General features: G+C 44.0%; 1 protein-coding gene across 1 annotated transcript in view; it reads right to left on the bottom strand.

Moving 5' to 3' along the window:
- Positions 1–23,653, bottom strand: part of GUCY2C (guanylate cyclase 2C) — a 1,344,189-nt gene that overhangs the window by 690,209 nt on the left and 630,327 nt on the right. The window contains exons 14-15 of the mRNA XM_077452503.1: positions 15,835–15,903; positions 10,538–10,642 (exon numbers count right to left, since the gene is read on the bottom strand). Of these exons, the coding sequence (XP_077308629.1) occupies positions 10,538–10,642; positions 15,835–15,903 (174 nt within the window). The remainder of the gene's footprint in view (positions 1–10,537; positions 10,643–15,834; positions 15,904–23,653) is intronic.

Below are 23,653 nucleotides of genomic sequence, written 5' to 3'. Positions count from 1 at the left end.
GGGTTGTGAGCCTGCAACCAGGGCATTCCCAATATGATTAGAAAAAGGGGAGAGGAAATAGCGTCCAAACATAGAAGCTCTTGATGCTGAGAATCTTTGGTGGTCAACAGGTGAACTGTTTCCTGGATGACTGGACCAGAACTGAATGTGGAACCATCTTCCAAATGTACTGCCTTGAGTTGAAGAAGAATGCCATGGTTGGTAGCTGTCAGAAACCATGAATCAGACCAAGACAGAAGTACAATTAAATCGCACTTGTTTATTAATAACAAATAAAAAGGTAAATAGAGTAAGCGTAGTCAAAGCATAGCCAGAGTCCAGTAACCAGATCGAGTAGTCAGCCAGTCCAGAGTTCGATAACCAGATTGGGTAATCAGCCAGGCCAGAAGTCAGGGATCCAAGTGGAGCAACAGCAAGCAGGATAAGAAGCCAAGGGATGTCAGCAAGCCAGTAAACAGAACCGCAGGAGATGGTTACTTGTGATGTGAACAAGGCGAGGCCGAGATGAAGTAAGCTGGACAGCTTTAAGTAGGCAGGTCAGACGAGCAGGATCAGGAACAGCTGGTAACTGGAGAGAGATGAGAGCTGGCAATTAGCCGACAGCTGAGCAGCCAGGCCAGAGAAGGAAGGGCTAAGCCAGCCCTGACAGTAGCAAAGGCTAGGTCAATGAAGCAGCTACATGCTCCGGAGTCAACAATGACTGACACTGGGATAGTCATTCCGGAAAGCTGCAAAACAACAGCAAGAGCAAGGTGAGAACCAGTTTTAGCCAAGACAGGTGTACTCAAGGAAGAGAGAGGCAGGCACTTACATGTCTTGTTGGGGCAGGATCTCACATAATGTCCGGGTTCTCCGCAATACAAGCACAGGTTATGGGCCCGTCTACGCATTTTTTTTCCAGAGTAAGAGAAGAGAGGAGCAGGCCGAGATGCATGGGCTCTGGGGCTTCTGAAACCAGAATTGAAGAGGCGGGAGGAACTTGACTGGGTTGACTGGGTACCCTTGGAAGCATCCAGATAGGGCGAGAGCAGGCCCGGACTGGCCATAGGGCACACCGGGCATTTGCCCGGTGGGCCGCGGACCGCCGGGCCGCATGACATCTCCGCACTGTGAAGTTGGTCCTGCAACAAGCTCCGCAGCCGGCTCCACGGCAGACTCCGCGGAGACGGCCGCATTTATTTCTGCCAGAGTCCCTATCAAGGCTGCGGGCTGGGCTGTGGGCTGGGCTGCTCCTTGTGCCAGCGCCGCTCACCACAGCCATCTCCACGGCCACCTCCGCGGCCATCCGGCCAGCCTTTCACCTTAGGAAGAAATGAAGAAGAGGTCATGTGACCGAAGGGGGAGGAGTTGGAGGAGACCTCATCTGCCTAGTGTCGTAAAAGGACCTGCAACTGCTAGAAAGGTAAGTTACTTATTGCCTGCCTGTATATATGTATATTTTTTTTATGCATCTTTGCTGATAATGTGTTTTTTTTTTTTTTTATCATGCCTGCCAATGTGTTTTTTATTTTTTTATTTTTTCCATGCCTGCCAATGTCTTTTTTTTTTTTTTTCAATGCTTGCCAATGTCTTTTTTTTTTTTCATGCCTGCCAATGTGTTTTTTTTTTTTTATCATGCCGGTGCCAATGTGTTTTTTTTTTATCATGCCTGCCAATGTGTTTTTTTGTATCTTGGCTGATAGTGTTTTTTTTTTTTTTTTCATGCCTGGCAATGCTTTAAACTGATCTTAATAAAAACTAAAAGTGGTCAGTCTCTCTTAGAGATCCCTTTCACACTGGTCATCTCCTGTATTAGATCCGCAGTCTCTGGTCATCTCCTGTATTAAATCCGCAGTCTCTGGTCATCTCCTGTATAAGATCCGCAGTCTCTGGTCATCTCCTGTATTAGATCCGCAGTCTCTGGTCATCTCCTGTATTAGATCCGCAGTCTCTGGTCATCTCCTGTATTAAATCCGCAGTCTCTGGTCATCTCCTGTATTAGATCCGCAGTCTCTGGTCATCTCCTGTATTAGATCCGCAGTCTCTGGTCATCTCCTGTATTAGATCCGCAGTCTCTGGTCATCTCCTGTATTAGATCCGCAGTCTCTGGTCATCTCCTGTATTAGATCCGCAGTCTGTGGTCATCTCCTGTATTAGATCCGCAGTCTCTGGTCCTCTCCTGTCGTACGTTTCTCAGTGAGCAGTAATAATGTGCAGTATCCTCTAGCAATGAATGAGGAAGCAGAAATTATGTGTTGTAACCTCTAACAACCAATTAGTAATCAGTAATAATATGCTGCATCCTCTGGCAACCAATTGCAATTGCTGCCTGATCTTCTGCAGCAAACTGATTTTGAGTCTTACTGCTATATGTTAAATTTCTTAGCCCTTGTACACACGGTCAGACATTCCAACAACCAAATCCGTCGGATTTTTTCCGACGGATTTTGTCCGAAACTGTTGCATACACACGGTCGGACAAAGTTGTCGGAAAACGTGATGACATTATTTTGTTGCGATGGGACTATGTTCACGCTAGTAGCCAATAGCTTTGGTGTAGGAATTTGATCTGAGCATGCGTGGCACTTTGTCCGATCGGAATTCTCTACACATAATCGGACAAAGTCCGATCGGATCATGTTGTCGGAAAATTTTACCGACAAGTTGGAAAACTTGGTCCGTCAGATACTCCGACAGAAACAGTCCGATGGAGACCACACACAGTCGGATTATCCAACAAAACGGTCCGATTGGACACATTCAGTCGGATTCTCCCACCGTGTGTACAAGGGCTAAGAGCGGTCGGGGGGGCCCCAAGAAAATGTTTGCCCAAAGGCCGATCAACATTAAAGACAGCCCTGCCCCCTCCCACCGCCGCCTTCACCAGGCTCTCCTGTGTGATTGGGGAACCCAGTAAGGATGTAACTGGTGGCATCCAGCTCTAGGCACACAGTGAGAGAAACAGATGTTGTTCCTCTCACCGTGTGACATCAGAAACAAGAAGCAAGCATTTAGTCACTTACTGTTCTGACTCTTCGGTTACTTGGCCATTACCGATCAGACTGATTGGCTCCATTGGAGGCCAGAGGACAGATTTGGTGTCTAATAGACCCCAGATCTCTCCATAAACAGGAACTGTCACGGCCCATGCTATTACAAGGGATGTTGTTCACGCCTTCTAATAGCAATAAAGTTGATTAAAAAAAAGAAGTTTAAAAAGGTGCAGCGTTGAAAATTTTTTTAATGAAATAATTTAAAAATTCAAAAAAATATAAATAAATTTAAGTTCCCCCATGCTCATGTTTAAATGCATATGCATGTCCCACATGCATATGTAAATGCCGATAGCAGAACACGTGTAAGGTATTGCCGCAAACATAGTGAGAGCAATCATTCTAGCACCAGATCTCCTGTGTAGCTCTAAACAGGTAACTTGTAAAGACTTTAAAAGCGTTGCCTATCGAAATTTTTAGGTACTGTAATTTGACCCTGTTGCATGGGTGGACGCTATTTTAAAGTGTGACATGTTTGGTATCGATTTACTCAGCGTAACATCATCTTTTATAATTCACCAAACAGTTGGGAATTATATTGTGTCTTTGTGCATTAAATACAATTAAAGTGTATTTTTTCCAAAAAGTTTTGAAAAACTGCTGCATAAATATCGCAACACCCACTATTTTATTATCTAGGGTCTCTGAAAAAAATATATAAGATCAGGTGGAAAGCAAAGTTGCATGGGTTCTCCCTTCGACCTCACCACAGAACATGATGACACTGCATAGTGGTAGCTGCCTATAAAAAGCCGGTGGTGGAAGACAGAAAACAGAATCTGTTACGCGATGTGCATAGCCAGTTTCTATTTTATACTTCTATAGTGAGTCTGGTGTGGGCATCCAGGGAGGGACTATGGCATGAGCAGGAACTTACTCCGCTTGAGTAATGCTCTGCTGCAGTGGGTCACCTCTCGTGGCGCTCAATAGAGATGCCAGCGTTCCGAGAGGGGCAGTAGGCTGCTAGCACAGGCAACCCTTTGGAGGAGGAAGAAAGATGTATACGTAATGTGCTTAGAATACACTATGGGTGCTGCCAGATACTGCCTTTATTCTTCTTCTCTGGTGCTGTTCTGGTCTGCTGCCCTCCAATAAGCTGGCAGGGGGCTTGGTCCTCCTCTCACAGTAAGTTTGTGAGAATTATCTTTCCTGCCGACTGAGTTAGTGACACTTTTTTTTTTCATTATGATTTTATATTTTACTTAGATGTCTACAAAAAAACAAAAAGGAGGAGCAGAAAAAAATCAGAGAGAAACACAAGAAGTCTTTGGAACTTGATGCTCAGAAATGTGCTAAAATTTCGGATATGTTCAGTCTTCATGCACAGAGTTCCAGTGATCCCATGGCAGGGCCCAGTAGAGAGGTAACAAACATAGAACAAAAAACAATAGAAGGTGATTTAGTGGAATCTGTTGATGAAACATCAGAATTATCCACTGAAGAACATAGAGAATTGGGGCACACTGAATTACCAAGTAAACAAGTTATTATGGATGTTTCAGAGTGTCAAACTGAAGACATAGATATGTCATTAAATTATTTTGCTCGTCCAAATAAAAATGAGCTTGCTGTCTTTTTCAAATATCATCCACGACAGGATATTCCAGATCCAGTATTAAAAAAGGCTACAAAACGTAAAGATGGAACAAGTTGCAAATGGCTCACCTACTGCAATGAAAAAAAAAATCTATGTTTTGCTCTGTTTGTCTGGCTTTTTCAAAGTCACAGGAAACTAATTCTTTTATTGAAGGAATGACAGATAAGCGTTATGTTCATCAAAGAATCGAAGAGCATGAGAAGAGTGTAAGGCACAACTTGTGTGCCAAAGCCTTTTTTGTGAAATCCAGCAGTGCTGGAGTTGATGATCTACTTTTGTATAAGCAAATGTCTGTAAGGCAAGAACAAGTGAGAACCAGGCGGCAAGTACTACAGCGGGTTGTAGATGTAATAAAAGTTATAGGAAAGCAAGGTTTGAGTTATAGGGGAGATAAAGATGAGGCTGCCTGTAATTTAGAGGACATAACGAAAGACCATGGCAATTTTTTAGAGCTCATTCTTCTCGTCAGCAAGTATGACATTTGTCTGAAAGATCATGTAAACAAATGTATTGAAAACAGCAAGAAACTGCAGTCTTCTGGAGGAAAAGGAAGAGGATCTTTGATAACCTTGCTCTCAAAAACAACTGTGAACAAAGTAATACAAGCTATTCGAATGCTTATCCAGGAAAATATCTCAAAAGAAGTAAGGGAAGCCGGGATGTTTTCAATTCAGATTGATACAACTCAAGACATCACTTCAAAAGATCAATGCTCCATAATTGTTCGCTATGTAACTGATTGTATCAATGAAAAGCTTCTTGCAGTTATTGAATGTGAATCTTCAACAGGGCAAAACATTTTTTTTTTTTGTTTTCAAAAAAGTTTATTAAAGCGATAAATAGAAAACAGTGTCAGCAAAAAGGATCAAATGACATACATAGCATAAGTAGTTGGATGACAAGATTACAAGTAAGTGGTAAACAGATCGTAGAACTCTACAGACCAAACAACAGATTATAAACATTAGTGTGGATCTTACATCCAACAGGTCACGAAAAAGAGAGAAGATAAAACATTCAATGTGCTAACCTACATATCTAAAATGCATAAGAAAAGATCATACCGAGAAAGAGAGGGGAAAAGTTCAGAGAGAAAAAAAAAAAAAAGAGAGAGAGAAAATTGCAGATAGAGAAGAAAAAGAAAAACCCAAGGTGCGATCACTTTAGCAAACGAAATAGGAACCATGGGTTCCACTTCAGGTCATATATGTGAGTCGTGTCTTGCAGAGTATGGAAAATCTTTTCAGTCAGCATTACTTGGTCAAGGGCAAAACATTTTTAAGTTGCTAATGGAAGTCTTAAAATCATGCAAACTTAATATTACAAATTGCATTGGCAATTCAACGGATGGAGCAGCAAATATGCAAGGCCAATACAATGGTTTCCTGGCTGTCAACTGAATCACCAGGGCAAATTCACATCTGGTGCTATGCACACATTCTGAATTTAGTACTTGCAGATACAACAAAGCTGATAGTTGAAAGTGCATCACTGTTCAGTTTGTTGAATGACATTGCTGTCTTTATCCGTGATTCTTATCAGCGCATGAATACCTGGGAACAAGTTAGCCAGGACCCTCACCATTGAAGAATTTCAGTAATTGGGGAAACGCGTTGGTGGTCAAAAGATGCTGCTCTAAGAAAAGTGTTTGGGGAATTTTCAAATCCTGATTCTGCGTTGTTAGCTAGTCTACTGTACACTTTGAACATAATTGAAGACAGCGTCTCATCGAAACCTGAGGTGCGTGTTAGAGCAAAATCTTATCCAGAATCCTTACTCAAGTATGAAACCATTCTTACAGCGCAAATTTTTCTGAGAATATTTGAATTGACAACACCATTGTCCAAATATCTGCAAACAACTCAGATGGATATCTCAAAAGCTATTCAAATGGTACAGGGAACTTATGAAAAACTTAAAACAATCACACGAGATTTTGATTCCATACAAATGACTGCTGATAAGCTTGTTAAGTGGGCAAATGACAAGATTCAAGAAGAAGAAAGTTACCATCTAGACGTACAGACCGCTTTGCCTAAAAAAAGAATAAGAAAAAGAAAGCGAATGGCTGATGAGACTGTTGACGATGTATCAGTTTCTGATGCTGTTTCAGCTTATGAAATACGTGTGCACAATGTAATTTTGAATACGGTTACAGAGAGCATGAATCGCCGCTTTCTCTCCTGTGGGACCCTCTATGCCGACTTAGCTTGCTTGGAGCCAAACAGCTTTTCTGATAAAAAAAAATCTGGACTTTAGGCACCAGCAATGGAAGAACTCAGCAAACGATTATTTAGATTTGATGAGGGAGCAACATCAGAAAATTTGCGTTCCTAACTGGCAAATTTTGCAATGCAGTGGGACAGGCTGAAATCATCACCTCTTGAAGAATTTAGTATTGTAGTAGATGTATCTATGGAAAACCAGGAAAGAAAATTAACAGAATCAGAACTGATCAACAAATCTTGCATGGCATGTAAGAACTGTGCCATTTGCTGCTATAAGATTCTGCAGCGTTATAATTTGTTAACTGATGCCTATAATGTCATTGGTTTAGCCTACAAATTTTTGCTTACATTATCGTTTACTCAAGTCGCCTGTGAAAGAAGTTTCTCCACATTGAAGTTTATTAAAACCCGTCTAGGAAGTTGTGTATCTCAAGAGCATTTGAGCTCTTTGATGCTGATGGCAATTGAAAAGGATATACTAATGAGCCTTGATTCTGATGATGTCATTGACAGAGTAGCAGAAACCAGTGAACTTCTACGAAACTTGCTGAATCCTTAGTGCGGTTATTTTGTTCTGTCATTTTGAATATAAAGAAATATATGCCAAAAAATGTAATATACTTTGCTATTTGTTATTATATTGAATCGTTCATTAAAGATGTTTCACCTTATATATTGCATTCAGTCTATCATTTATTATCATATATTTACATAATTCCAAATGATTGACAAGATACAGTGACTGAAGCAGGCTTAATATAACTAAAATACATAGAGAAACCAGTTGCCATTATTTGTAATTATTTTTTTTTTAAATGGGCTGCTCAGCTTAGAATGCACGGGCATATTTTATGTCCCAGTCCGGGCCTGAGTGAGAGTGACCAGAAGACCTTTCAGAACATCTCTCTCTTAGGCGGCGGTCGATTTGGATGGAGAGATTGATGAGTGCATCCAGGGTTTGAGGTACTCCGACAAGTGCCAGCTCATCTTTAAGGGGATCGAATAGTCCAATGCGAAATTGATGATGCAGGGCAGCATCGTTCGACTCTGTATCAGAGCACCAGCATCTAAATTCAACTGCGTAATCTTCGGCCGCTCTGCGACCTTGCTGTAGGGAATGCAGTGCGGCTTCGGCTGTTGCGGTTAGTTGGGGATCTTCATATAGCTGTGACATAGCCACAAAGAAGCTGTCAAGAGAGTCCAGGGTTACGGACTTTTGCTCCAGCAGGCGGTGGGCCCAGGTTTGAGGCTCGCCGGACAGAAAGGAAATTACAAAGTCCACCTTTGTAGCTTCCAAAGAAAGGTATGAGGCTGTAGAGTGAAATAGAGCTCTCAGGCATTGCGGAAAGCGTAATATTTACTTTGTTCTCCAGAGAACCTTTCAGGCGTGGGTACCCTGGGTTCAGTAGGAAGCATTACTACAGAGGGTGCTTTGGTGAATCCGGTAGAAGCTGCTCCCTGAGAAGTAGAAGGTGAAGATTGTTCTTCCAAACTAGAGCAGCCGTTCTGTAGGTTTTTCACCGCTTGGGTAAAGCCTGCTAGATGCCTACAAAGTTCGTCCATGGGGGAGGCCCCCTGCCCGGACTCGGCCATGGCTGCCTGATACTATCAGACTGCTACTTACCTGACCGGCTAGTCCGCTTGGGCAGAAAGTGGTCTGCTTTACATATCTGACTCACGGCCCCTGATAGAGAGGACAGGAAGCACGGGAGTACGGAGTAGTACGAGAGCCTGGTAATGTGGATCCTGATGTTGGAAGTCGAGAATCTTCAGACAGCAAGATGGTAGACAGGAACACAGGCAACAGGTACTGAGCAGCAGAGCAGGCAAGTCTGGGTTCAGGCCAGGACTGGTAACGTGTGGGCAACGAAGTACAGAGGATAGGCAGGAGCGAAGTCAAACAAGCCGAGGTCAGGTGCAGGCAGACATCCAGGGAGTCTGATGGGCAAGCCGAGTCGTCAGTTAAAGTGGTTGTATAGTCCTTTTTGGGACTTTTACCTACAGGAAAGCCTATAATAAGGCTTACCTGTAGGTAAAAAAATATCTCCTAAACCTGTACGGTTTAGGAGATATTCCCCTCGCAATGCGCCGCTGAATGCAGCGGCGCATGCGCAGAGGGGATTCCTGGCTGAAAGCCCGGCAGACGACGGACCCTGCCGGGAAGAAATCTCCCGCGCGCATGCACGGGAGTGATGATATCGCGGCTCCGGCCACTCACAGCGCCGGAGCCGCGATGCCCGGAAGAAACGCAGAGGGAACATGTCAGCTGCCTCGGCGTGGATCGGACCAAATGTCAGGGCTTCGTTCTAAGGTAAGTATTTCATAATGAGCTAGTATGCGGTGCATACTAGCTCATTATGCCTTTTCCTTTGCAGGTAGGAAAAAAAACACATCAGCGGGTATACAACCGCTTTAATCAGAGCAGAGATACGGGTACAGGAGCAAGGTCACGGGAAGCTGTTGATCAGGCAGCACCGGGCAATGAGTTCAGCCAAACTAAACAGGCCGGTCGGCGCCAAACAGTGCGTACGTGTGTGCGTGCTAATGCGCCTGGACATCGGCATGCACACCGGCGCCCATAGAGGCACATGAACCAGTGCTCACAGGAACACGCGTGCACATTAGGACCAGCCGGCACATGCACACAAGTGCCCACAGGAATGCGCAAACCCGCACGCACAGGAACGCGCGCACCAGAGCGGCCAGCAAGTCGTCCAGCCAGGTTACCTCTCTGACAAAGGGTTAGTTCCCCATACCATGAGACTGGGTCTGGATACACCCCAGACTCCGCTGTATAAGGGTATGCGATTTGGCAAGCTGGCAATACATGTAACCTTTTATGTGCAATATATTGACTATACCATTTGGATAAAAAAGAAAAAACGTATTTTACTGCTATACCTGGTGTTCTTGGAGATAACATGTGGGGCTCCTGAATGACTTTGTTTTGTGGATTCCTCATATATGTTCATATGAGTATATGAGTAGTGAGCTGCCTGTTGTGGATCTTCTCATGTGCATTTTATTTTATTTTATTAAAGTAATTGTACTTTAATGGCATGTCACAATTTTTTTTTAAGCTGTCTGCCTGTGAATGCTGTTTGTTTCATCATGCAGCAGTTTGTACAGCATACATTACCATAACTTTTGAGACTCCTCTTCTTATTACAATAAATTACTTTTATTAACATTAAATCATTTTTTTAACCATATGAAACAAATAAAGCACCAGCTCCTTGTAATCTTGTTCATTGTATCATGCTAATTTTAAAAGGGAAGTAACAGGCTGTTTACTTTGCAAGAGAAGTTGCAATATGTAAGGGATATTTCCCCAGAGCTTAGTAATATAAAAAAAAAAACAAAAAAAAAAAAAAACATAATTTTTCCATGACTGGTTAATGGAAGTCATCAGAGCTTCACCTCATTTTCTAAATTCTGGAGTAAAACTTCCCTTGCAAATTGTCAACGAGCTAATATGACTAACTGCCTTACAAATGTGATATTGGTAACCAAGAATTAACTTCCCTTTTTATGTGGTATTTCTATCATTTGCTACTCTTTCTATGTTTAACACATATAATGTAAAAATTACAAGACTTTTTCTGGGGTAAAGTTCATTGTAATAGGCCTTAAATACTCCATATTTAAAACAGTAGTAAAAACTGATATGGAATACTTACACGAAGTGAACCTCTTTCACAGTACTCAATAACAGCATATATTGTTGCATCCATTTTCACTGTACCATAGAACTTAGTCAGATTGTAGTAATCTATCTGAAGAAGCTGCAGGAAGAAAGTTGGTCTAGTCTGAATTTACTTTAAACTGTTCAGCTGGCAAGCATTTTACAAAATTACATTAAAACAACTACTACAGCTGGTAAAGAAAATAAACCTCGTAAGCTTACATACACAACTTGAATACAACACTGCCTTATTAAAACTGAAAGTATAAAAACTAGGCCATCTCTTCCACTGAAATTTCAAAGATCAATGGTTATGCCTATTACAGATACCATATGACAAGCGCAATATAGTACTACTAACTCACATTATATTATCAAAAGTATTGGGATGCCTGCCTTTACACACACATGAACTTTAACCACCTCACTACAAGGCACTTACATCCCTTTCTTGCCCAGGCCATTTTTCAGCTTTCAGTGCTGTCACACTTTGAATGACAATTGCGAGGTCATGCTACAATGTAACCATGTGAATTTTTTTTATCATTTTCTTCACACAAATAGATTTCTTTTGGTGGTATTTAATCACTTCCAGGTTTTTTTTGTTTGTTTTTTGGAAAAAATAAAAGTTTTTTCGTTTCTGTCAGTAAATGTTGTAAATAAGTAATTTAATTTCTCTTCCACTAATGGGCTCTGATGAGGCGGCATTGATGAGGTGGCACTGATATGCCACACTTATGGGCACTGATAAGCACTGACAGGCAGCATTGATGGGTGGCACTAGTGGGCAGAGATAGGCGGCACTGGTGGCATTGATGGGCAGCAGTGATGGGCATTGATGAGCAGCACTGACTGGCATCGCTAATGGCCACTGATTTCTGGCACTTGTGGGCATTGATTGCTGGCACCTGTGGGCAAAGGTGGGCACTTAATTGTCATCAGGTCACTGATGACCATTGCCCGGATTACATCCCTAGATGTCCTCTTTGATGCCACTTATTGGCTCTGCTCTCCTCACACTCTCTCAGTGTGAGACGAGGAGCGCAGATTACTGGCATCTCCGTGTTTGCATGTGATCAATTGTGATTGGACAGAGCCAATCGCATGGTTAAAGAGGCATGGCCACTGCTCGTTACAGAGGTCAGGGTTGTGCCGTGTCCTAGCAACACAGCCTGATCGCCATTCTTCATGTCCCCCGTGAGCCCATCGGCGCGCGAGAGTAGTTGTTCTGGGAGGCCACCATATGACATCCACTCAGAATGAGAGGCGCACCGCTCAGCCATCATTTGACAGTGGCCAGGCGGCAAGTGGTTAATGGCATCCCGGTCTTGCAGCTATAACAACTTCAACTTTTCTGGGAAGGCTGTCCACAGGGTTTAGGAGTGTGTCAATCTGTGGCGGCTGGTGCTGTATATTTTGGGGGGGGTGCAAAACAAGACACTTACACCGCCACCTCCCACCCAGGTCGGTCCCGCACTTTCCCCATCTAGGTTGCAGGCAGTTTTGGCTCCTTCCTGCGGCTTCCTCCTAGGCAGGTTCCCTTATCCTTCCCTCAGCATGGCGGCCAATATGATTGCTTCTCCTCTCGGCCAATTGGATCTCGCCTACTTTGTGATTGGCCAGGAGGAGAATCAGGGAGACAATAGGGAATATTAATTTGCTACTGTTGCACAACTGGGTGGGCTCAGGGCACAGTGCTCTGTGCCCCGAGACCATGCTTTTTTGAATTAGAGCCCCTATTGGAATCCATGGGTCAGATGCCCTGCATGTACAGTAGATTAAGGGCAGGGCACATGGATTGGGGGAGTGGCGCCACTGCGTCCCTAATGGACAGACCGCCACTGGTGTCTATGGGAATGTTTGACCATGTGACATAACTGACCCAGCATACCCCAGGCAGTGATTTCACAAGGGGGCAGGGGCGCCCACTGACGTCATGAGGTGATTCTGCCCCTTAGCCATTTAACCACTTAGGGACCGCCTCACGCCGATATACAGTAGCAGAATGGCACGGCTGGGCACAAGCACATACCTGTACGTTGCTCTTTAAGTGCCCAGCCGTGGGTCCTGAGCTCCGTGACCGTGGCCGCAGGACCAGCGGACCCGATCGCTGCTGGTGTCCTGTGATTGGGTCACAGAGCTGAAGAATGAGGAGAGGTCTGTGTAAACAAACCTCTCCCCGTGCTTCCTACTGTGGTTGTCACCGATCGTCTGTTCCCATAACGTCATACATAACACCTACACTGCCCCTAGTGGTTAACTCCTTCGCTGCCAGTGTCATTTGCACAGGAATCAGTGCATTTAAATAGCACTGATTGCTGTATAAATGACAATGGTCTCAAAAATGTCCAATGTGTCTGCCATAATGTCACAGTCACAATAAAAATCACTGATAGCCGCCATTACTAGTAAAAAAATAAAAATAAAAATGCTATAAAACTATCCCCTATTTTGTAAACACTATAACTTTTGCGCAAACCAATCAATAATTGCCAATTGCGTTTTTTTACCAAAAATATGTAGAAGAATACGTATCGCCCTAAACTGAGGAAAAAAATGTTTATATATATATTTTTTGGGGATATTTATTATAGCAAAAAGTAAAAAATATTGAATTTTTTTCAAAATTGTCGCTCCATTTTTGTTTATAGCTCAAAAAATAAAAACCGCAGAGGTGATCAAATATCACCAAAAGAAAGCTCTATTTGTGGTAAAAAAAGGACGCCAATTTTGTTTGGGAGCCACGTCGCACGACCATGCAAATGTCAGTTAAAGCGACGCAGTGCCGAATAGCAAAAGGGGCTTGGTCCTTTGGCTGCAAATTGGTCCGGGGTTTAAGTGGTTAAGAAATGTCAGGCGGAGGAACAGGCAGTCAGGGGGGAGCCTTCACTGAGGTCACATTTTTTTTTCTCTGTTTGGGTACAGCATGATTGAGGATGGATCTACATCGGAGGACATTGTTTTTTTTTTCTTTTTGAATAAAGGACTTGTCAAAAACTCACATACTGTGTATTTACATTTTACACTTTTTTGGTGAATGGGTAGGGGTACTATGTACCCCATACTCATTCACATGGGGAGGCAGGGATCTGGGGTCCCCCTTGTTAAAGGGGGCTTCCAGATTCTGATAAGCCCCTCCACCCGCAAACCCCACAAACACAGCCCAGGGTTGTGGGGACGAGGCCCTTGAGCCCCTCGCCCCAAAGCACCCTTCCCATGTTGAGGGACTTTTGCCTGGTATGGTTCGTGGGGGACGCTCACTCATCCCTCCCCTTTCCTGACCTTACCATACTCGGATAAGGGCCTGGTATGGATTTTGTGGGGATCCCACGCCATTTTTTTAAAAAATTCTGTAATGAGATTCCCTTTAGAATCTATACCAGACCCGAAGGGCCTGGTATGGATTGGGGGGGCCCACACTGTTTTTTTCTGACTTTTTTTCTGCCATCAGTTGTTACGGACTTTGTGGTCGGCTTCCCGGCAGACTCCTTAAAGTCGAAATTGCCTTCCATCACCGACTTTTACCTACAGGTAAGCCTATAATAAGATTTGCCTATAGGTAGTGTACATATCTCCTAAACATGCACCGTTTAGGAGATATTTACTATACATGCAAACAGTGACATCACTGGTGCATGTGCTCTTAAGAAAAAGTACTCACCTGCGCCGTTCCTTCAGAGCCCTGTGCCATGACCGGCAGCTCCAATGCGCACACGCGAGATTGAGGTTATCACAGACTTCGACCTGTGACTAGGCGATAGCAAGATGGGTGAAGATGGAACAGCCTCCAGCTCTGACATATTGGCGTAGGAGAGTTTTGTTTTAAGGTAAGTTTAACATAATGTGCTAGTATGCAATGCATACTAGCATATTATGACTTTACCTTGCAGGATAAAAAAAAAACGTCTGCTTTAACAACCAGCTATTCTTCACACAGAATTCAAAAATCGGTCAATAATTTTTCGACCAAGCCGAATTCTTATTGTTATGAAAATTTGGAATTTGTTAGAAAAATAATAAATGAAACAAAATGAAAAGGAAACAGAATTAAACTAAACAAATTCCGAAACAAATCAACAAAATGAAATTAGTATCATAAAGAATCTATACAAAATGAAACTAATGTTTCCGTTCTGCACACGTCTAATTAGTAATTCTTTTTTGTTCAACCAGTGGGTTGAGTAAATAAAGTGACCCAATTCCTCCAACCACACATTTGATGTGAAGGGGGAATCACTCCCACTGAGCTATTATGTTTTGAGGAGGGGAGACTTCTCCGCTGTCAGAATACACTTATCAGAACTGCCAGTGTGTTTAGCAGAACAGCCAGGTAACAAAAATTTTTAGAATGAGATCTGTGGCCCCCGTTTTTCTTGCATCACTAGGAATGTTATGTTTTAAGCTTTCATACAAGCAACCTACTCCTTTGCAGTATTACTGTATCTGCTGCAAAGTAATACCATAAAAATAATTTAGTTTTTATACTTCTTTTTTTTCTTTACTCCTGTATTTTAATTATTGCATGCTTTTGTTCCTGAAAAACATTCCTGATCAAACAAATTGTTGTCCATAGTAGCACGTAATTTGCCCTGCACAGACTAGAGAACAAAAAAAGCTAAACCCAGATTCCTATTTCCCAGACTTAAATCAGTTACCATATCCACTATAAGGCACCGTTCACACTGGGGCGGTGCGGGTGTCGGCAGTAAAGCGGCGCTATTTTTAGCAACGCTTTACCGTCGTTTTAGCGGCAGTGTGCGGCCACTAGCGGGGTGGTTTTGACCCCCGCTAGCGGCCGAAAAAGGGTTAAAACTGCCCGCAAAGCGCAGCTGCAGTGGCGCTTTGCCGGCGGTATAGCCACACTGCCTCATTGATTTCAATGGGTAGGAGCGGTTTAGGAGTGGTGAATACACCGCTCCTTCACTGCTCCAAAGATGTGGCTAGCAGGACTTTTTTCACCGTCCTGCTAGCGCACTGCTCCAGGGGCTGGTTTCTTCAGGCGCTACTTTTAGCGTTGTAGCGCCTGAAAACTGCCCCAGTGTGAAAGGGGCCTAATATGGCTGCATTTCTGTGATCATATATACAGTATGAGCTGTACATTTACATAGTAAAGTCTTCTTTCACACGGGCATTTTGATCATTTCCACCTGTTACTTTGGGCTGATCGGAAAGTCCATGTATTTCAATGGACAGTTAGGTGCAAACGGAATCCGCTCTGTGTGAAAGGGGCCTAAAACTGAAGACTAATCTTTGCAGGCACAAATAACAAAACACATAACAAACGGGTCTTACTTTATTTAGATCCATTTTCTGATTTTCTGTGAAATTTCCATCATGTTTCAAATCTTTCAGTATAATGACCTTAAAGAAAAATATTTGAAATATTTGTATGTTGTAAATTGCAAAGTAAAGTAGTAATTCATGATTAGGGATGAGAAGATCATTCTGAATGGACTGGGAGCCAAGTCTTTACAACTTAAAGTTAGCTAAGCATGTAAGTGAAGATAAAATGGTTTCCAGCAACCTGAATCTTAAAATGTAATCACATCTCCAACTGCTACAGGTCTCTCTTCCAGCAGGGCACACACAGAAGGCCTGTGTCAGAGAGAAGCTATAGAGATCAGCAATGTGGCAGATATTAGGACATGCGTTTTTGTTTTTTGTTGTTGTTTTTTTTTTTAGCAAGCTGGGCTCAATAATTATTTTTTTACAGGGTTGCTTTAAAGTGCATCCTATCCGTTTTTGAAGTTTTGAATAGAGTAGGGTATTGGTAAAATTTCTATCAGGATATGATTGCTATCTGTGTCCCTGTTGGGAATATTCACTATCTCTATTTGTCCTGGTGACCATCGTGAGAAAACATCTTATTAAAGGGAAAGCCCCCGCCACATAAAAAAAAAAAAAAAAAAAGAACAATAGCGTAGGGGCCCCCCAAAAATCCATACCAGACCCTTATCTGAGCACGCAACCTGGCAGGTCGCAGGAAAAGAGGGGGGACAAGAGAGTGCTCCCCCTTCCTGAACCGTACCAGGCCACATGCCCTCAACATGGGGGGATGCTTTGGAGTCACCCCCAAAGCACCTTGGGCCTCATCCCCACAACCTTTGCCCGGTGGTTGTGGGGATCTGCGGGCGAGGGGGCTTATCAAAATCTGGAAGCTCCCTTTGACAAGGGGCCCCCAGATCCCGGCCGCCCCCTCATGTGAATTGGTAATGGGTACATTGTACCCCTACCGTTTCGCAAAAAAAAAAGTGTTAAGGATAGTAAAAAAGACAGAAAACGCTTTGGGACAAGCCCTTTATTAAAAGATAAAAAAATAAAAATGTCCTGCGATATACATCCCATCTCATGCCGCAACAGCTATGCCTCCATGGGAGGCTCCCGCTGAGTGACACTTCTTCTCAGTGACAGCTGTTCTATAGCTTAGCTGAGGACAGGGCCACTCGGTAATGTAAATGGGTGACCCCACCATCCTCTGATGTCACATGGCGTCAGAGGGTGCAGGGTCACCCAATTACGTCACTGGGTGGCCCCACCCTCAGTTATATAACAACTGTCACCAAGAAGAAGCCTCACTTGGCAGGAGCCTCCTATGGAGGCGGAGTTGTTGCTGCTTTTTTTTTTTTTCCGGCTTGTCAGTGGCGTGAGATGGATTTACATCATGGGACATTTTTACTTTTTTGTCTTTTAATAAAGTCCCAAAGTGTCTCCTGTCCTTTTTACTATTTTTGACACTTTTTTGTGAAAATGGTAGGGGTACAACCTACAACATTCACATGGGGGGGGGGGGGCTGGGATCTGAGGGTCCCCTTGTTAAAGGGAACTTCCAGATTCCGATAAGCCCCACACCTGCAGACCCCCACAACCACTGGGCAAGGGTTGTGGGGATGAGGCCCTTGTCCCCATCAACATGGGGACAAGGTGCTTTGGGGGTGACTCCTAAAAATTCCCCTCCTTGTTGAGGGCACGTGGCCTGATACAGTTCAGGAGGGGGGTCACTTTCTTGTCCCCCCTCTTTTCCTGCAGACTGCCAGGTTGCGTGCCCGGATAAGGCTCTGGTATAGATTTTGGGGGGGGCTTACGTTATTTTTTACATTTTGGCACAGGCTTCCCCTTAAAATCCATACCAGACCTTAAGGGCCTGGTATGGATTTTGGGGGGACCCCCACACAATTTTTTTTATTTTTGGTTTGGGGTTCCCCTTAATGTTCATACCAGACCCAAAGGGCCGGGTATTGGACTGGGGGAGGGACCCATGCTGTTTTTTTCAATGAGTTTTATCTATATTGCCAAGACCAGACAATTCATTACAGCCACGATCCATTTTAAATTACTTTTTTTCCCTTTAGAAATTTCATTTTGCTGTGGTACTGTTCTAAACACGGGGAAACTGTGCCACTTTACAGGCATACTATAGACACCCCCAGGCACGATATTTAAAGCAATATTTCAGTTTTATTGTTTCACTTTAAGCATTATTAAAACCACTGCTCCTGAACAAAACAGCTGTTTTTAAAACTTTGTTTTGCATTGATACATGTCCCCTGGGGCAAGACCCAGGTCCCCAAACACTTTTTATGGCAATAAATGGCATATAAGCCTTTATAGTTTCATAGTTTCATAGTTTCATAGTTAGTAAGGTTGAATAAAGACACCAGTCCATCCAGTTCAACCTGAGTGAGTGTCTACAATTGTCCCTATACCTGTACATTGCACACTCTCATTGGTCCCTACCCTCAAACCAAGATCATATACATATACTAGGGCCAAGGTCATATTCATATACTAGGGCCAATTTTGGACAGAAGCCAATTAACCTACCTGCATGTCTTTGGATTGTGGGAGGAAACTGGGGTACCCAGAGGAAACCCACGCAGGCACAGGGAGAACATGCAAACTCCAGGCAGGTAGTGTCCTGGTTGGGATTTGAACCAGCAACCCTTCTTACTGCTAGGTGAGAGTGCTAACCACTACACCACTGTGCTGCCCTTTAGAATAAGTACTTTTGTTTTTTCATCGTAATGTCCCATAGACTTAATGGTGTTCTGCGGCTTTCGAATTTGCCGCGAACACCGCACAATGTTCGCTGTTCGGTGTGTTCATTCCTAAAAGGAAGCTTGAAGCAACTCAAAAAGACTACTTTGAGCTGTGCTAGCTAAGGAAAATGTACAGGACTTGGGTAGGTTGGGATGAAAAGTTGAAGTTGCAATGAATGTTGTTGGTCAGTTCCAATGGAACAGACAGAAGAAAAGAGCATTAGGAGAAGGATTTAATCTTGTAGTTATATTTAGACATGAGCAATATTATAAACAAGTACAATTCTTTTTGGGCTGAATATAAATTCTGAAAAAAAAAATTGTGAATGAGTATGGGGTTCATAGTATCCCTACCCATTCACCAAAAAAGTATAAAAAGTGAATAAAGACATTACACACATTTTGGACAATCCCTTTATTAAAAAGTCAAAAATCAAAAACAATGCCTCTTGATGTAGATCCATCATCAATTACGCAGCCCGCGGCACTGGAAAAATGAAAAAAAAAAAAAACACCTGACATTTCTTAAATAGCTAAGGGGCAGAGTCACCCAATGGCAACAATGGGTCAGAGGAGCAGGGAGTGTTCCATAAGACCGGGAGTTCTTTTTTTTGGGTCCAGTGTTCAAGTGGACAATGAATCTATATCGGCTGAAGGGCCACATATGGATTGGGGGGGGGGGGGGCTGTTTTTTTTCAGAATTTTCACTTGCCAGCATTTAACAACCAACTATTCTTAACAAGAATTTGAATTGGTCGATCAGTTTTTGAGCAATCCACAGTTAAATGGTTCAGAAAATTTGGAATTCCCTAGAAAATGTATAAACCAAGTAAAATTAAAGGAAACAAAACAAATTCCAAAATGAAATCAAGAGAACAAAATTAGTAACATAATGAATCTATAAAAACCAAAGCAAATTCGGTGGTGGTGTGGCTGGCTGCAGAGCTAGATGGATGTGTGAGAGCTGAGCTCCTCTCCTCACAGACAAACGCTAATAGCGACTTACCAGAGGGGGTTTTCACCCCAAAACAGAGCATAGATGACCATGGCCAGGAAAATAAAAGACCTCAGGAAGCCACAGAAACTGACAGATTTTGTTTCATGGCAGACACATGGAGGTATTGGATTTTTTCTGTCATCCTGAGTCCAGGAGCAGCATGAAGTGGCCAATCAGGAATAGGGATATGTGGAAGCTCAAAGGTCCCTAGGAAATTTGGGAGATCACCCAATGTGCAGAATGTCGCCGACTTCCCATCATGGGGGGCAAAAAGGTTACACGGGAAACACCAGCGGTATTTGATTTGCTTTGCTTGCAGGGCTCCTGTGAGTGGTTTCAGAGTACAAAGCATGTCCGGGGTCAGTTTGGAGAGGTCTGGAAGTAGAGAGATCCGGGTGGCATTAAAGTATATGGTCTCTTGCGTGCATGCTGCTTGCATTATGTCAGCCTTAAATCGCATAGAAATGCACTCTGCAAATCACATCTCTGGGGTATTCCAGGTTTGGGTTTTTCGAACCAAGGGCCCTGTGTACACGATAAAGTTCCAAAGGGGCATCTTTGGCTTTTTGGAGTAGTTTTTTAAACATGGCGATGACAGCAGGGGCCAGGTCTTTGGTCTTAACAGATTTTGGAAGGCCACGGATGTGTATGTTGTTGCGTCTGGCCCTGTTTTCCTGGTTGTCTTGGTGTTACATTTGTTGAATCTGCAGGGTATGCTCATTTGGGATGGCTTCATTCGTCTGTAGTGTGTGAACAGTCTCCTCAACACTGTGTTCCACGTCCTCCATCCTGTAACATCTCTGCGCATTTCTGACATCTCTTGCTTATATGAGTGTTCAAGTCTCTGCACACAGGGTTCAAAATCATGTCTGGTCCGCAGGGCCTTAATATAAGCCTCCATGTCCTAGCTGCTAAAAGAGCAGCGTGATTCCGGAGAATGGCAAGCAGAGCGGGTGGATCAGTTTTCTGAGTCTGCAGGGGACCTGGCGAACTGCCTGGTTCTCATGTATGGTGGGGAGTTTTGTGAGGCAGCTCCCTGTGAGGCTGCATGAGAGCCTGATGAACGGGATGGTGCTATCTTGGATTGGGGGGGGGGGGGCATGGTGATTCGGCCCTAGTCGGGTAAAAAAACGTTTGATTTTCCCATATTTGTGCAGATTGGGGGTCTGGTGGCTCTCTCCCCCACCTCTCCTCCACATTATCGACCTTAACAGTGGTTCTGGAAAGTGCTGGGAGCCTTGGATGATCCTGTGTGTGCGGAAGCTCAAGGAGAGCATGTCTTACTCCTCTCACGCATAGACTTGATATATGCGGGGAGACCTCTGTTACCCAGAGTCCAGCAGGTCTCCATCCTTCCGAGGGGAATATCCGAACATGCACCACTCCTTCAGTTGTCTTTGGAGGGTTCCCCTGTGGATAAATGATGGAGATTGTGGATCTCTGACCCTGGGGTGGACGCCGGGTTTCGCCGCCTTCCACCCAAGATGAATACTTATTGGGCACTAAACCCAGGGTCTACCTCAGTGGCGGTGGTGTGGGATGCCTTTAAGGCGTCCTCCAGAGGCCAGTACCAAATGCTTATTGGCGGAGTTTGCAGACAGCTAAGGGCAGATCTACTTAAGGCTAAAGATAGGGCCACCGCTCTGGAGCGCCAATACACCCAGATAAAGGACCTGGAGCTTTATACTAAGCTTCAGGAGAGCACTAGAGAGGTAATGCTGCTTCGCACCTCACTAACTAAAAAAAACTACTACAGCAATCCCAGTGTCAGAAACCATGAATCAGGCTGAAACAGAAGTACAATTAAATCACACTTGTTTATTAATAAAAATAAAAAGGTAAATAGAAAAAGCGTAGTCAAGCGTAGCCAGAGTCCAGTAACCAGATCGGGTAGTCAGCCAGGCCAGAAGTCAGGGATCCAAGTAGAGCACAGCAAGCAGGATAAGGAGCCAGAAGGGATGTCAGCAAGCCAGTCTTTAAACAAACCGCAGGAGATAATTTCAGTGATGTGGCCATGGAGAAGGCAGAGGTGAAGTGAGCTGGAAGGCTTTAAGTAGGCAGGTCAGATGAGCATCATCAGGAACAGTTGGTAACTGGAGAGAGAAGAGAGCTGGCAATTAGCCGACAGCTGAGCGGCCACCCCAGAGAAGGAAGGGCTAAGCCAGCCCTGACAGTACCCCCTCCTCAATGACCCCTCTCCCTCAGAGGGCCACTGGGCTTGAGGGGAAACCGTCTCGCGGAGGAGGAAAGGGGCATGTATGTCAGAGACTGAAACCCAGGAGCGTTGGGTAGCCCATGTAAGCGAAAGATCTCCCGAGCAAAAATGGAAGCCAGTTCCTTAGAGGTGGGCAACTTCTTAAGTGGAATACAATGACACATCTTTGAGAACCGGTCAACCACCATAAGGATAACAGTGTTACCTTGGGAGTTGGGCAACTCCACAATGAAATCCATAGACAGGTGTGTCCAGGGCCTCTCTCCGTTGGGTATGGGTTGTAAGAGGCCCACTGGAAGGTGTCATGAAGTCTTACTCTGAGGACACATGGGACAGGCAGCTACAAAGGCAGTAACATCAGCCCGTAGACTAGGCCACCAGAATTGTTGGGAAATGGCGCCAATGAGTTGATTCTTCCTAGGATGGCCAGCTGCCTTGGGAGAATGGTAAGTCTGGAGCACAACAGTACAGAGACTCTCAGGGACAAAGCAGCGGTCACAAGGTTTATCAGGAGGAACATGGACCTGAACAACAAGAATTTTGTCACCCAAAGGAGAAGTAATACTGGTGCGAACCGTAGCCAAGATACGATCAGGAGGAATCATAGGAACCGGAACCGACTCCGACTTGGAAGTGGAGGAAAATTGTTGTGACAAGGCATCAGCCCTTACATTCTTAGTATTGAGTAAGAATGAGACAATGTAATTAAAGCTCGACAAGAAAAGAGCCCATCTCATCCTTCTGGGAGAGAGTCGCTTAGCCTCAGACAAGAATGTAAGATTCTTATGGTCAGTAAAAATAAGAACAGGCACAGTGGTACCTTCAAGGAGATGTCTCCATTCTTTCAGGGCTAAAATGATCGCCAACAGCTCTCTGTCACCAATCTCATAATTGCACTCAGCAGGTGACAATTTCTTGGAAAAGTAGCCACACGGATGCATAGCGCTCTCAGAGTTAGGACGTTGAGACAGAAGGGTGCCAACTCCAGTCTCAGAAGCATCAACTTCTAGGATAAAAGGCAACGTAGGATCAGGATGTGCCAACACAGGAGCAGAAACAAAGGCAGCCTTGATAGTCTCAAAGGCCTTAATGGACTCCGGAGACCAACTCTGTGGGTTGCTGTCCTTTCTGGTCATATCAGTCAGGGGCTTGCCCAGAGACGAGAAGTTACGAATAAACTTCCGATAGTAGTTGGCAAAGGCCAGGAAACGCTGCAGAGGACGTAAACCCACGGGTCAAGGCCACTGTAGGACTGCCGAAAGTTTCTCTGGCTCCATCGAAAAACCAGCAGTGGAAATGACAAGAATATAACCTGTTCACGATGGAACTCGCACTTCTCCAGTTTACAATAGAGATTGTTCTCTCTTAGTTTCTGAAGTACACGACAGACATCTGTGTGGTGGCTCTCCAGGGACTTGGAAAATATGAGGATATCATTGAGATAAACCACCACACACAACTGCAACAAATCGGAGGACATCGTTAATAAAGTCCTGGAAAACTGCCAGGGCGTTACAAAGGCCAAAAGGCATTACCAGGTATTCATAATGGCCTGTTTTGGTATTAAACACCATTTTCCACTCGTCGCCCTCCTTAATGCGCACAAGATTGTATGCCCCTCTCAAGTCAAGCTTCGTGAAAACCGTTGCTCCCTTGAGGCGGTCAAATAACTCTGTAATCAATGGAATCGGGTAGACATTCTTAATCGTGACACGATTGAGACCCCTATAATCTATACAAGGTCTCAGTTCACTGCTCTTCTTTTTCACAAAGACAGGAGACAAGGATTTGCGGATGAAACCTTGAGAAAGTGCGTCAGCAACATACTCCTTCATGGCCTTATCCTCCAAGACCAGCAAAGGG

This window comes from Lithobates pipiens, unplaced genomic scaffold (genome assembly GCF_037356315.1).
Source record: "Lithobates pipiens isolate NorthernLeopardFrog02 unplaced genomic scaffold, aLitPip1_a1.2 Scaffold_23, whole genome shotgun sequence".
NCBI classification, from domain to species: Eukaryota; Metazoa; Chordata; class Amphibia; order Anura; family Ranidae; genus Lithobates; species Lithobates pipiens.
The sequence above is the reverse complement of the archived record's forward strand: the minus strand, read 5'-3'. Positions and strand labels throughout refer to the sequence as shown.